The following is a 15,742-nucleotide window of genomic DNA, read 5'->3' as shown; positions in this document are numbered from 1 at the left end:
GGGGGGGGGGGTTGTGCTTATTAACAAAAAGTAATAAAGATGTGGAAATGTGTATGTGGATGCACTTTAATCAATTTAAAAAGTGTTGTTTGGTGCACTTTAACTTGAGTACTCACTACAGAGACACACTCCACTGATACACTATAGTAAACTGCAGTAAAACTGCAATGACGCACTGCAATATACAGTGTCACACGTGTAGTAACACACAGAAATATATTGTGTTAAATGGTACATAACGCACTGAAATATACTGCGTTAAACGGCACGTAATGCACTGAAATATAAAGCGTTAAACTTGCAGTAATGCACTGAAATATACTGCATTGAACGTGCACTAATGCACAGAAATATACTGTGTTAATGGCACATAATGCACTGAAATATACAGTGTTAAACATGCAGTAATGCACTGAAATATACTGTGTTAAATGGCACATAATGCACTGACATATATAGCAATAAATTTGCAGTAATGCACTGAAATATATGGCTTTAAACGTGCAGTAATGCATTGAAATATACAGTGTTAAATGACCTGTAAAGCCCTGAAATATTCTGCATTAAATGGCATGTAACGCACTGAAATATACAGCGTTAAATGGCATGTAACACACTGAAATATACAGTGTTAAACTTGCACGTAACACACTGAAATGTAAACGCAGTGGCGGCTAGTGAAGTTTTAGGATGGGGGTGCCAGACCCCGCCCTTTCATTTTCACCCGTCCCACTTCTCATAAGCCCCACCCCTTGTAGAAAACACTCTATCCCCTGTATTCCACTTGCTTCCGCCCATAGTGCCAGTAGTATACATTCCCAGCATCACAGGACAGAGTATATAGCTCAGCCTCACAGATCAGGGTACACAGCTCAGCCTCACAGATCAGGGTATATAGCTCAGCCTCACAGGTCAGGGTATACAGCTCAGCCTCATAGATCAGGGTATATAGCTAAGCCTCACAGATCAGGGTACACAGCTCAGCCTCACAGATCAGGGTATATAGCTCAGCCTCACAGATCAGGGTATACAGCTCAGCCTCACAGATCAAGGTATACAGCTCAGCCTAACAGATCAGGTTATATAGCATAACAGATCAGTGTATATACAATCACAGATCAGGGAATACAGCTCAGCCTCTCAGATCAGTGTATATAACATCACAGATCAATGTATACAGCCTTAGAGATTAATGTATATAGCATAACAGATCAGGGAATACAGCTCAGCCTCACGGGACAGTGTATAAAGCATCACAGGTCAGCGTATACAGCATCACAGGTCAGGGAATACAGCTCAGTGTCTCGCAGCTCTGACAGTACACCCCTCCGCTCACGACTCTGACAGCATATCGACTCACCCCCTGAGCGGGGCTCATGGCTCTGACAGCACCCACCATCCAGCGGGGTTTGCGGCACTGACAGCTAACCCCTCAGCGGGGCTCTTGGCTCTGACAGCACCCCCCGCAGGAGGTCCGGCACTTACCACCAGGCTTTAGTGTCCTCTCTGAGTGTTCTTGACTGTATCTCCACTAGAGCAGCAGCGGTGGCAGGGGAGGTGTCCTTCCTGGAGTCCAGTGCGTGTCTCCCCTGCTGAAGCCTCCTCTTCCTAAGCACCAGGTATTCAATAGGCTTGCCTGGCACTTTGGCCAATCGGGAAACAGCACTCACTGACCTGCCTCCTGATTGGTGGGAGGAATGATAGTGTGAAAATAGCAAAAATGTATTTGCTATTGTCACACAATTGGGTGGGATCAGGGCGCACTCTCTGCAACTGAGCCCAACCTATTTTGAAGACTATTAGCGCCTATGGCTGTAATCAGGCGTGTGAAAAAAGCCCCCCACCATGCACTGAAAGGGGCCAGGCCCCCGTGCACCCTCAATGCATGGGTCGCCACTGGTTAAACGTGTACTAATGCACAGAGATGTACTGTGTTAAACGGCATGTAATGCACGGAAATATCCTAAAGCCGCGTACACACGGGCGGACTGTATGGCCTACTTAGTCCGTCATACAATCCGACGGACAGTCCGTCATACTTTCGAATGAACGGACTTGACCACACACGGATGCACAAACAGTCCGTCGAAAGCTTGCGCGATGACGTGTACAGCACGTACGACGGGACTAGAAATAGGAAGTCCAATACACAGCAATGCACCCTTTCGCCGTGTAAATCCTTTCTGAGCATGCGCTTTTCTTAGTCCGTCGAACTAGCCTACTGACGAGCGGATTGTCCGCTGAAACCAAAGTATGACGGACAGTATTTCGAAAATTCCGAAATACTTAGTACGCCAGACTGCACGCTGAAAAAGTCCGCTGAAGCCCACATACGAGCGGACTGTCCGCTGAAATGTGTTTCGACGGACTAAGTTGGCCATACAGTCCGCCCGTGTGTACGCGGCCTTAGTTAAACCTCATCCAAGGCACTGAAATATCCTGAGTTAAATGGCATGTAAGGCCCTGAAATATACGGCATTAAACTTGCAATAACGCACTGAAATATACTGCTTTAAACGGCATGTAACTCACTGAAATATACTGCATTAAACAGCACATAACGCACTGAAATATACAGCGTTAAATTTGCTGTATTGCATTGAAATATACTGCGTTAAAAACGACACATAATAAACTGAAATATAGGGCATTAAACTGCAGTAATGCACTGAAGTATACTGCGTTAAATGACACATAACACACTATAAATATACGGCATTAAACTTGCAGTAATGCACTGAAATATATTGTGTTCAAGAGCACTGAACTATACTGCAGTAAATCTGCTCTGACAAAATAAACTGACACTAATGTAAAAAAGAATGGTCACTACTCTTATGCCGCGTACACATGATCGGACTATCCAGTGGACCAGAGTCCGCCGGACAATCCGCCCGTGTGTGGGCTCCGGCGGACTTTTTCTTTACAAAAGTCCGGCAGACTTAGAAAGAAGTTTTGACTCAAAATTGTCCGCCGGACTCGGCAGTCCAGCGAACAATCCGCCCGTCTGTGTGCTAGTCCGCTGGACTTTTGAAATGAATGGACTTGCCCACACACGGAGTAAAGTCCATTCGTTTTGAACGTGGCTCCAGGTAGCCGGGACTAGCGAAGGAAATCAATGTCGCTGCCTCCATCAGCGAAATTGACACCTCGCTGGCCCCGTCACCTGGTATGGATTTAAAGGGGAACCCCTACGCTGAAAAAATGGTGTGGGGGTCCCCCCAAAGTCCATAGCAGACCCTTATTCGAGCACGCAGCCTGGCCGGTCAGGAAAGGGGGTGGGGACGAGCGAGCGCCCCCCCCCCCCCTGAGCCGTACCAGGCCACGTGCCCTCAACATGGGGGTGCCTTGGGGAAAGGGGTGGCCTGTGGCACCCCCACCCCAAAGCACCTTGTCCCCATGTTGATGAGGACAAGGGCCTCTTCCCGACAACCCTTGCCATTGGTTGTTGGGGTCTGCGGGCGGGAGGCTTATTGGAACCTGCGAGCCCCCATTAATAAGGGGGCCCCAGATACCGACCCCCCACCCTATGTGAATGAGTATGGGGTACATTGCACCCCTACCCATTCAACTGGTGAAAAAAGTGTAAATACAAAGCACAACACAAGTTTTTAAAATAATTTAATAGACACTCTGTGGTCTTCTTCCGTATTTTGGGGTCTTCTCCCCGGACTCCTCTGCTATATTCTGCTAGCTCTTTTACTAGTGGAGGAGCCCGGCTTTCTTCTTCGTTGTTGCCGCAGTCCGGGGGTCTTCTTCCGACTTCCGGGTCTTGTCCCGCTCTTCTGGAGTCTTGTCCCGCTCTTCGGTTATTCTGCCGGGCCTCTGCTATCTTCTTACTCCTGCCATAGTCCTCCCGACCTAGCCCGCCGAAAAAGTCCGGTCGTGTGTGGGCAGGACCGCTCATTCGGAAAGTCCGGCTTAAGTCCGCCGGATCCGATCTTGTGTACGTGGCATTACACTGACTGAAATATCACTAAATTCACACTAATGTAAAGCTAAATGGTGGTCACACAACACTCACACTGACTGAACTGCCACTAGATGCACACTAAACTGATATTCTATACTGACAATAGAATCACAATAGCACACTAATGTCCCATACACACAAACGGAATTTCCGTTGGAAAAATCTTGGATGGTTTTTCCGAAGGAATTCTGCTAAAGCTTGGCTTGCATACACGCAGTCACACAAAAGTTCTCTGAACTTTCGAACTTCAAGAACGCGGTGACATACAACACTATGACGACCCGAGAAAATGAAGTTCAATGTTTCTGAGCATGCGTTGTATTGTTTCTGAGCATGCATAGGAATTTTGCGTGCCGGAATTGCTACAGAGGATCAGAATTTCCTGTCAGAACTTTTTCTGACCAAAAAAATAGAGAACCTGCTCTTAATCTTTTTCTGGCGGGAATTCCGCCAGCAAAAGTCCGATGGAGCATACAAACGGTCGCATTTTCCGACCAAAGTCTCTCATCAGACTTTTGCTGGTGGAATTTCCAATCGCGTGTATGCGGTATTACTCTCTAGTAACACTGAACAGAACCCTGTTCCATCTCTCTCCACGCCAATATCACACTACAAATGGCCGCTATTGAAAGAATAATTTTATAGTGTGGGGCAAGACTAAGAGAAATCAGCCATGATTGGATAGTCATCATGACAGCATTCAATCATGGCTCTGACAGTGCTCTGTGCCTTGATTGGGCAAAGCTTTCATTGCTTCAGCCAATCAAGGATTCCAATGCACTGTGCGGCAGCGCAGTGCACTGTGGTTCTTTCGGCAGCCCGAACAAATGGTGGAACGCTCCAATAATTTGGGTATTCGTCAAATGGGTGAACAGCCAATGTTCGGCCTGAATTAATGCTTGGAAAGAACCGTTGGCCCATCTCTACTTCATGCGAAACGACAGAACTATAGATAGAACCCTTGGGTCTAGTTTACACTTACTTCAAAACATGGCTTTTGGACAGGCTTTGTTAAAGCTCTATGAATGCCAGTCAAAGCTCCTGCCACTAAATAAAATGGTTAGCTTACAGTCCTGTTTATACCTTGCTTTTACTTGGTGCTTTAATGAAGCTTCGATGAGGCTTCAATGAGCCTTTGGTGAGGCTTCGATGAGGCTTCATGGGGCTTCAATGCGGCTTTGGTGGAGCTTCGATTGAGCTTCAATGAGCCTTTGGTGGGGCTTCGATGAGGCTTCATTGAGCCTTTGGTGGGGCTTCGATGAGGCTTTGGTGGGACTTCAAGCAAGCTTTGCCATAGACTTCTATGGAGGCTTTGAAGACGCTTTGAAGCACAACTAAAGCGACATGGGGTAACATTTTGGAAGCAAAGCCGAGGCAAAGCAAAAGCAAGGTGTAAACAGGACTGTAAGCTAACCATTTTATTTAGTGACAGGAGCTTTGACTACCATTCAAAGAACTTTAACAAAGCCTATCCGAAGCCTTGTTTTGAAGCAAGTGTAAACTAGCTGTTAATGTGTGTTGAAGGCAAAGCAAGTGTAAATGAGCCCTTAGTTTGGATTGTTAGGTGCATATGAGTTACATGAAAAAATAATATTGACTGTCTCTCTTCAGTGAACTCAATTTTCTGAGACATCTTTTAGTCTTCATGTTTGCCATAGAGGAGATAAACAACCGAACGGATTTGTTGCCGAACATCACGTTGGGGTACCAGATTTATGACGTGTGTAATATTGAAAGTAAAGCTATACAAAGTGTGCTGGATATATTATCTGGACTGGAGCATCCAGCTGCAAACTATGACTGTCATAAGAAGAGTAAAAAAGTCATGTTCATAGGTCACAAGATGACTTCCTCATCTGTAGCATCGGCAACACTGACCGGAATCTATGGATATCCTCAGGTAAATAACTCCCTGTCATTAACCTTAAAATTGTAAGTAAAATAACAAACAAACCAGGTATTTTAAATGCTTACTTGCATAATTTTCCTTTGCTAGAAACATTTTTTTTATGCACTTGCAATGTCTCTTTGAACCTGCTAGGGAAGTTATCCACTCCAGAAAGAGCTGATTCCTTAGCGTAGCCCCCCTTCCTCCTGCCACACCTTAGCCTCCTGCAGGAGGGTGGGGAATCTACGCTAGCTGCTTTGCTGCCCTTGATTTACAGAGACATCATCACTTTACCCATTAAGGGCAAGGTAACAGTAATTCTAAAGTGCTTTCAGTACAAAGAAAAAAGGAAGTGGGACAGAACATTTTTTACATGTCCTTCCTACAGGTACCACATCCTTAACCACTTCAATAATTGACCAGCCACTTTTACCCCCTTCCTGCCCAGGTACCTTTTCACCTTTCTGCGCTGTCGCACTTTGAATGACATTTGTGCGGTCATCCAAATTTTTATCATTTTGTTCACACAAATAAAGCTTTCTTTTGGTGGTATTTAATCACCACTGGGTTTATTTTTATTTTTTTGCAAAATAAACAAAAAAGAGACTGAAAATTAAAAACAAAACAAAAGCATGCCTTTCTTCATTTCTGTTATAAACATTTTTAAATTAATAATATTTCTTCATAAATTTAGGTCAAATGTATTGTACTACATTTATTTGGTGCAAATAATCCAAATCAGAGTATATTATTTAGTATGTAGGAAAGTTATAGAGTCCATAAACTATAGTATATATATATATATATATATATATATATATATATATATATATATATATATCTTAAAATTGATCACTCCTGATGTACTGATACATTTTGTGAAACCCCAAAATGCCAGGACAGTACAAGAATATCCAAATGACCCCTTTTTGAAGAGTAGACAATCCAAGGTATTTAGTAAGAGGCATGGCAAGTTTTTTGAAGTTGTGATTTTTTTGTCATAATTTTTGTGAAAATGAAGAAATCATTATTATTTTTTAACTGTCACCAGTGCGGTACAGCGTCATCGTATAACTGCTGTGGCGGTGATCAGGGACACTGACTAGTGAAAGTATGAAAATTTTTTATTTTTTTGTATTTTTTTTTTTTAATTATATTTTTTTCAATTTCACCATTTTTTTTAACACACTTTGAACCGGGCAATATAATTTTACCATAGTGACATTGCATTACTCTGAGGAAGTGATCAGTATTTTTTTTATACATTATGTTTGCTTATAGCAGTGAATTCCATTGGGTGGCCCCTAGTGTTAACCCATTCCCTGCCAGTGTCATTTATTCATTGATTCGTGCATTTTTATAGTACTGATCAAAGTAATAATGTCACTAGTTTTCAAAAAGTGTAATTTGAGGTCAGATCTGCCTGCCGCAATGTCACAGTCCCACTAAAAAAATTTTTTTACCAAAAATATGTAGAAGAATACATATTGACCTAAATTCATGACAAAATTTTTATTTTTATTTTTTTTGGATATGTAATATAGCAAATAGTAAAAAACATTGTTTTTTTTTTTTCAAAATTGTCACTCTTTTTTTATTTATAAGGCCGCAGAGGTGATCAAATACCACCAAAAGAAATCTCTATTTGTAGGAAAAAAAGGACATAAATTTTGTCTGGGTACAATGTCGTACAACCACGCAACTGTCAGTTAAAGCGATGCGTTGCCATATTGCCAAAAATGGCCTGGTCATTAAGGGGGCAAATCCTTCTAGGGCTGAAGTGGTTAAAGAGGTTGTAGACCTCCATTTGCAAGTTGTACCTATAGGTAATATCTCCTAAACGTGTTTCAGGTTTGGATAGTATAGGGTGGTATAGTGGCAGGTTTGGATAGTATAGGGTGGTATAGTGGCAGGTTTGGATAGTATAGGTGGTATAGTGGCAGGTTTGGATAGTATAGGTGGTATAGTGGCAGGTTTGAGTAGTATAGAGGGTATAGTGGCAGGTTTGGGTAGTATAGGTGTTAGTGGCAGGTTTGGGTAGTATAGGGGGCATAGTGGCAAGTTTGGGTAATAAAGGTGGTATAGTAAAAGATATGTGTAGTATAGGGCAATATAGTAGCAGGTATGGGTAGTATAGAGGGCGGTGCCGGGAGCGCCACGGACACGCTGACCCCGCCCCATGTAGCCTGTATGCTCGGAACAGAGCGGCTGTAGTTAGAGCAGTGATCGGTGTGGGCACGTCAGTGGAGCTCCCGGCCCCATCCCCTCTATACTGAATGGGGAATACAGAGGTCTGGGGGAGGGGCTGAGAGCTCCACTGATGCACCCACTCCAATCACTGCTCTAAATACAGCCGCTCTGTTCCGAGTGGAGCCCCCAGCCCCTCTCTGCTGGCTAGCGAGCGAATGCAGCCTCCGGTGTCCTCTGTGAACTCTGCAAAGCTGTCATCGGGGGGCCCCAATTCATGGGTAATCTCATGCAGTATGTCCACAGTCTCTGGTAATCTCATGCAGTATGTCCACAGTCTCTGGTAATCTCATGCAGTATGCCCGCAGTCTCTGGTAATCTCATGCAGTATGTCCGCAGTCTCTGGTAATCTCATGCAGTATGTCCGCAGTTTCTGGTAATCTCATGCAGTATGTCCGCAGTCTGGTAATCTCATGCAGTATGGCCGCAGTCTGGTAATCTCTTGCAGTATGTCCGCAGTCTCTGGTAATCTCATGCAGTATGTCAGCAGTCTGGTAATCTCACGCAGTATGTCCAAAGTCTGGTAATCTTGTGTAGTATGTCCGCAGACTCTGGTGATCTTATGCAGTATGTCCGCAGTCTGGTAATCTTGTGCAGTATGTCCGCAGTCTGGTAATCTCATGCAGTATGCCTGTAGTCTCTGGTAATCTTGTGCAGTATGTCCGCAGTCTCTTATAATCTTGTGCAGTATGTCCGCAGTCTGGTAATCTTGTGCAGTATGTCCGCAGTCTCTGGTAATCTTCTGCAGTATGTCTGCACTCTCTGACCCTCTCCTGTAGTATGTGTAATAATGTGGCGCTTTACTTGCTCAATTATTTGGGATTGCTCCACTGCTCAGTGAGTGGTAATGATGTGCATTAACCTATAGCAACCAATCAGCTAACAGAAATTATGTGTTGTAACCTCTAGCAACCAGCCCGTGAGCGGTAAGGATAGGCTGTAACCTCTGGCAAACAATTGCAATCTTTGCGTGATCTGATAAATTACACACTTTACATGTAAATTTAACAACACAGGCTCAAATAATATACATAACATCTGATGGACAGAACACCCTCAACATGGGGAGGGTGCTTTGGGGTAGCAAGGGCTCATCCCCACAACCCTTGCCCGGTGGTTGTGGGGGTCTGCGGGCGGGGGGCTTATCGGAATCTGGAAGCCCCCTTTGACAAGGGGACCCCAAATCCCGGCCTCCGCCCTTACATTCAACTCGAACATCGGGCCCATCCCTGATGTATATATGTCTGTATATAAATATATATATATGTAGCGGGGTCTCTTTAAGAACTATAAAACGACTGTTCCCAGAACCCCGCTGGTTCCCAGGATGCTTTGAGTTATGCCCCAGAGACTTATGGGGGAGGAAATATAAGGAGGGGGAGAGGCCTAGTTCGCTCTCTTTGGACACCCCCCTCTCTCCTAGCAAGAGGAGGTCTGTGTTGAACTGCTGAAGGCACGAGGCCTAAAGCCTGGGCCTTGTGCTCTTTTCCAAAGAGCCCTCTGACAGCTTAGTTGCACCTGAGAGACATTTTCTCATTCCTTGCTGCAGTACACCAGAAGGATTGAAGACTCGGAGGTCGGTGTATTCCTGTTCCTAGACGAAAAGGCAGAGAAACCGGATTTGGACTTGTCCAGGTGGTGAGAGCTGTTTAAAGACAGATGCTTTATCTTTATTATACGTTTGGATTACAAAGTTGTTCTTCAAGTGCACCACCGAAAGATTGCTAGCGAATATTGTTTTACTGGACTTCCATCTAGATCAGTCAGGCCTGACTGCATAGGTAGAGAGTGCTGGGTGTTAGTTTACCCATGCGGGGAAGTAGCTGAAAAAGGGCAGCACTAGATTTGCATAGAAATACTTTATTATGCTGACTACTCTGTTTATCTTTATCACTGGTTACTGCAGGGACCTGTTTATGTGTTGCAATCCAAATGTTTGATTCATGTTATTCCTTTTATAAAAACAATAAGTAAAGTCAGTTATATACTTTCAAGGATTGTCTATGAGCTTGAGTTATCCACCCACGCACACACACATATTTAGAGTATAAGTGATTTAATGTGTATTGCTAGATACTAACTGTGCCAAAGTGGGTAGTGCAGATTGCCGGGGGGTTGGCGGAGCTGTGCTCAGGACCCAAACCAAACTTGCGGCCCTCTTAAGTGAGGGTATCGCTATACGTGGGGGCTCGTAAATCCGGGATTTCTGAGACAGCGGTAAACACTCCAGAGGTACCGGCATGGACCCACAGGGAGTCAGAGCGTGGTGTGAAGCGGCTAAGGCCGACCCAAGTCAGTCAGTGGTCATTAGCCTCCCAGGGGAGGAGCCATCGCCAACGGGATCACCGCAGGCTGGGGCCCGTACCTCACCCGAGAGTCTCAGATCAGCACCGGCCACCCTAAGCGCAGAACTGTGTGCTGTCCTGGGGGAGATTGTGGCCCAGTGCAAGAAGGATCCCACAGATTACCCGATGTCGGGATACAGAAAACTCCGGATGTTTTCAGGGAGGAAACCTGTACCTTCGGATGAAGAGGGATTTGAAGAGTGGTTAGATAGCGCAACTCGGGCACTAGAGGAATGGGAAGTTCCAGAGCGCAGAAAGAAGCAGAGGATTGTGGAAAGTCTAAAGGGGCCTGCTCTAGAGGCTGTACGCAACCTGAAGATGAGCAGGACAGACTGTAATGCGCAGGAGTACCTAGATGTACTACAGACTGTGTTTGGTGGGACAGAGAAAATCTCTGAGCTTGCTTATCAGTTAGAGCATTGCTACCAGAAGAAAGGTGAAAAACTATCAGACTACATGGGACGTTTAGATAAAATCCTGCATAGGATGATCCTAAAGAAGGGGATCAGCCCAGGGGAAGTAGATGAAGCCCGTGCCCAACAGGTACTGAGGGGAGCTCAACCCATGGATCCTATTGCATGGACACTACGTGCCCGACAGGATGGGAAGAGTCTGGAGTACACTGACCTCATCCGAATGATCAGAGAGGAAGAGGCCCTACTGAAAGAGAAAAGGGAAGAAGATCTCACCGAGCCCGTCAACCAACCGGTAGCAATAGTTACACCGGCCATGACTCCCGCTAGAGATAAGGAGCTGGACACTTTGAAGTTACAGATGTCCCAGGTGATGGAGATGTTGACTGCTATGATGGCGAAAGGTCAAGGGGGAGCCGAGAAACCAAGTCCTAGGAGGGAGTTGTTTCCAGATACACCAACACCAAGCCCCACTCGAGACCGAGAAGAGATGCTATGCTACAACTGCGGGGGCAGTGGCCACTTCGCCAGTAGATGTTCCAGTCCCAAGAAGAAGAAGAAGATAGATAACCGCCAGCCGGCGGGAAACTTCAGAGGGCCCCGGTGAGGGAGTTAACCGGGTGCCCATGCCTTTCAGTGAACTCCAAACTGAATAGAAGGAAGAGAGAGAGAGGAAACCAGACCCCTCAGAAGGAATGTCTACAAATAAGAGACAATAACATCCCTCAGCGGGTTCGTACTCCCATTACTGTGGGGAGGGTCAATGCATACCAGGCTCGAAAAAGAGTAAAGTCAAAAACCAACTGGATGAAGACGGGTCCCCAGAAGAGGGTGGCCTCAACCCGGCCCTTCCCAGAAGAATTGGTCGGCCCGTCCCCCACTGTCTCCATCCAGGTGGAAGGAGTCTACACGAAGGCCCTCCTGGACACTGGAGCTCAAGTGACTTTGTTGTACAGAGACTTCTATGATAGGCACTTGAGCCATTTGCCTATACAGAAGATAGAAGAGCTGGAGATATGGGGCCTGGGAACTCAGAGTTTCCCCTACGATGGTTACCTGCCCATAAAGCTGACCTTCGATCCATCTGTGGCGGGGAAAACAGAGGAGTTTGACACCCTGGCAGTTGTGTGTCCTAGACCGCCCGGGGCCAGCAAGATGTCCCTCATCATAGGGACCAATACGGATCTGGTGTGAAGACTTCTGACCCCTCTAGTGGAGGCAAGTAACCATCAAGATCCCAATATCCATCCCATGCTGAAGACAGCCTACCAACGGTTGGTCCTAGAGCAGAAGACCCCAGGAGAGGGGATAGGGAAGGTGTGGAGACTTGGGAGAGAGGGAGTGGTGCTGCAGCCCGGAGAGGTAGCCTGCCTCAGGGCCACGGTGAAGCTTACCTGGGAGCAGCCTGGCCCCTTTGTCATGCTGGAATCCGATCCAAGGGAGGATCTCTCAGGCCTGGAAGTGATACCGGAAGTGATTTCAATCAAGGCCCTGAAGAAGGCTCGAGGAAGAGTCCCAGTGAGTGTGAGAAACCCTACGGAGAGACCCATAGAGATCCCTGCCAGAATGCTGTTAGGGCAGGTGAGTCCTGCGGCCCCAGTCAGCTGGTCTGAAGTAAAAGGAACGGGTGAAGGAGGAGATGTTTGGGAAAAACTTTCCATGGAGAACCCAGACCTACCTGGAGCCTGGAAGGAGAGAGCCAAGGCCCAGCTGACTAGATGGGAGAGGATTTTCTCAAAGGATGAGTTTGATGTGGGATGTGCCAGGAGTGCCACCCACCGAATCCGCCTCCAAGAAGACAAACCCTTCAGGGAAAGGGTTAGGCGGGTCCCTCTAGCTGATCTGGAGGATCTGAGGGAGCAGCTTGCGGAGTTGAAGAAGACTGGTGTGATTCGGGAGTCCAGAAGTCCCTACACCTCCCCCATAGTGGTGGTCAGAAAGAAGAATGGGTCGTTGAGGCTTTGTATCGACTACAGGACTCTCAACGGGAGGACCATCCCTGACCAGTATACCACGCCGAGAATAGAGGATGCCCTACAGAGTTTGTCTGGTGCCAAGTGGTTCAGTGTAATGGACCTCAAGAGTGGGTACTATCAAATCCCCATGCACCAGGAAGACCGAGAGAAGACAGCTTTCATAACCCCAGTGGGATTCTTTGAATTCAACAGAATGCCTCAGGGCTTGTCTGGAGCCCCCGCTACCTTTCAACGCCTCATGGAGAAGACCGTTGGAGACATGAACCTCATAGAAGTCCTTGTGTACTTGGACGATGTCATTGTCTTCGGGAAGACTTTGGAAGAACATGAGGCCAGGTTGGAGAAGGTGTTGAGAAGACTCAGCGAAGAGGGACTCAAGCTTTCTCCTGAGAAGTGCCGGTTTTACCAATCCTCTGTGAACTATCTGGGACACATAGTGTCTGAAAAGGGAGTGGCTACAGACCCTGAGAAGTTGGAGGCAGTTACCTCTTGGCCAAGACCGACAACAGTCACAGAGCTCAGATCTTTCCTGGGGTTCTGCTCCTATTATAGAAGATTTGTGGATGGGTTTGCCCGGATTGCCAAGCCACTAAACGAATTGCTCAAGACTGAAGGAGAAGAGGATGGCTTGGGACCCAGGAGGGCCGGTGAGTCGGTTCAAGATCAGTGGAGCCCAAGGTATGAAGAGACTTTCCGAACCTTGAAGAGGAGCCTTACCACGGCCCCAGTCCTGGCCTATGCCGACCCCACCAGACCATATGAGCTACATGTCGATGCCAGTCATGAGGGCCTAGGCGGAGTGCTCTATCAAGAGCATGAAGAGCAGCTGCGACCAGTGGCCTATGTGAGCTGGAGCCTGACTCCCTCGGAGAAGAACTACCCCACTCAAAAATTGGAGTTCTTGGCCCTCAAATGGGCAGTAGTAGACAAACTGAAGGACTATCTCTATGGGGCGGAGTTTACCGTAAAGACAGATAACAATCCTCTGACCTACCTCTTCACTACTGCAAAGTTAGATGCAACCGGACACAGATGGTTGGCTGCATTATCCGGATTCAACTTCAGTCTAAAGTACAGACCAGGGGCTGGAAATAGGGATGCCGATGCCCTGTCCCGAAGATCTCATGTCATGGTCAATGACTGGGAAGACTGGACCCAGGTAGCACCGGAAGGAGTGCGAGCACTCTGTCAGGGTGCTGAGTTTCAAGCAAGAGGGGGCCCCAGAGCAGAGGAGATAGGAGTCACCGCAGTGGGAGTCCCTCGACCCTACTGTGGGGTAACTCAACTAGCAGAGGAACTCCTGCCAAAGCTGTCCAGAAAGGAGCTGAGCTATGACCAATTGGAAGACCCCATGGGGAGATTGGTCCTTGAATCTTTGGAGAACGAGAATCCAGAGGGACTTCGACATCACCCTTCCAAGGAGGCTCGCCTGCTGAGGAAAGAGTTGGATAAGCTACAAGTGCATCAGGGAGTGGTCTACCGAAGGGGCCCCTCTGATAACTCAGAAGATAAGTGGCAGTTGTTTCTCCCAGAGAAGCACCGAGAGACGGTACTAATTGCCTTACATGACCAGCATGGCCATCTAGGGGCGGAGAGAACTTTCCAGCTTGTCCGAAGCCGGTTCTATTGGCCCTGTATGAGGGCAGAAGTGGAGGAATATTGCCGTTCTTGTGCACGATGCATCCAGAGGAAGACTCTACCCCATCAAGCTGCCCCAATGGGCCACCTACAGAGTCAGGGTCCAATGGATCTGGTGTGCATTGACTTTCTCTGCCTCGAACCCGATTTGAGTGGATTGGGAAATGTTCTGGTGGTAACCGATCATTTCACCCGTTATGCCCAGGCTTTCCCCACCAAAGACCAAAAGGCCTCCATTGTGGCCAAGGTGCTCATGGAAAAATACTTTGTCCACTATGGATTTCCACAGAGAATCCACTCAGACCAAGGAAGGGACTTTGAGAGTCGTCTGATCCGGAACCTACTGGACTCATTGGGAGTAGAGAAGACCAGGACTACACCTTATCATCGACAAGGAGATGCCCAACCTGAGAGGTTTAATCGGACCTTACTAAACATGCTTGGAACTCTAGAGACAGAGAAGAAGCAACACTGGAGCCAACACATATCAGCTCTGGTGCACGCTTACAACTGCACCACAAGTGATGTGACGGGTTACTCCCCCTACCGGCTCATGTTTGGAAGAGAAGCAAGATTGCCGGTGGATCTGGCCTTTGGCATTTCCCTAGACCATGCCTCTGCTACCTCCCACAAGGGATATGTGGACCGACTTAGACACAATTTGAAAGTGGCCCATGAACGAGCTCAGGCGGCCTCGGACCAAAGGGGAGCCCGCAACAAGAGGAACTTCGATCTGAAGGTTCGAGTGCAAGACCTGCAGCCTGGGGACCGTGTACTGCTACGCAATCTGGGGATCCCTGGGAAGCACAAGCTTGCTGATAGATGGAGATCGGAGCCCTATGTCATTTGCAGAAAGCTACCTGGATTGCCTGTGTATAAGCTAAAACCAGAGGGGAAAGTGGGGCCCTTGAAGACTTGGCACAGGAATCATTTGCTCCCGCTTACTGAAGCAGTCAGAATACCTCCAGTGAGAAGTCCACCTGAATCTGTTTCCATTCTGGATACCCCGGGACCTAGCACTCGGTCTCAGACCTCCCGGGTTAGAGATGGACAAGATACCCAACGAGGTGAAGGTGGAAGAGGAGAGCTTGAGTGGCTGTGGCCTTCATCAACTCCAGGAAATTCTGCCATAGATCTCCCACCTACTGAGGATACACAGGATGGGACACTGAACCCAGAAGCTACAGAGTTCATTCCATCTAGTGGTGTGCCTGAAGGCTGGGAAGATATCCAACGGTTATCCCTAGAACCAGTGATGCTGT

At 47.1% G+C, this 15,742-nt stretch overlaps 1 protein-coding gene across 1 annotated transcript in view; it reads left to right on the top strand.

Moving 5' to 3' along the window:
• Positions 1 to 15,742, top strand: part of LOC143986802 (vomeronasal type-2 receptor 26-like) — a 185,186-nt gene that overhangs the window by 21,726 nt on the left and 147,718 nt on the right. The window contains exon 3 of the mRNA XM_077485209.1: positions 5,614 to 5,873. Within this exon, the coding sequence (XP_077341335.1) occupies positions 5,614 to 5,873 (260 nt within the window). The remainder of the gene's footprint in view (positions 1 to 5,613; positions 5,874 to 15,742) is intronic.

Source organism: Lithobates pipiens, unplaced genomic scaffold, assembly GCF_037356315.1.
Source record: "Lithobates pipiens isolate NorthernLeopardFrog02 unplaced genomic scaffold, aLitPip1_a1.2 Scaffold_18, whole genome shotgun sequence".
Taxonomy (NCBI): domain Eukaryota; kingdom Metazoa; phylum Chordata; class Amphibia; order Anura; family Ranidae; genus Lithobates; species Lithobates pipiens.
The sequence above is the reverse complement of the archived record's forward strand: the minus strand, read 5'-3'. Positions and strand labels throughout refer to the sequence as shown.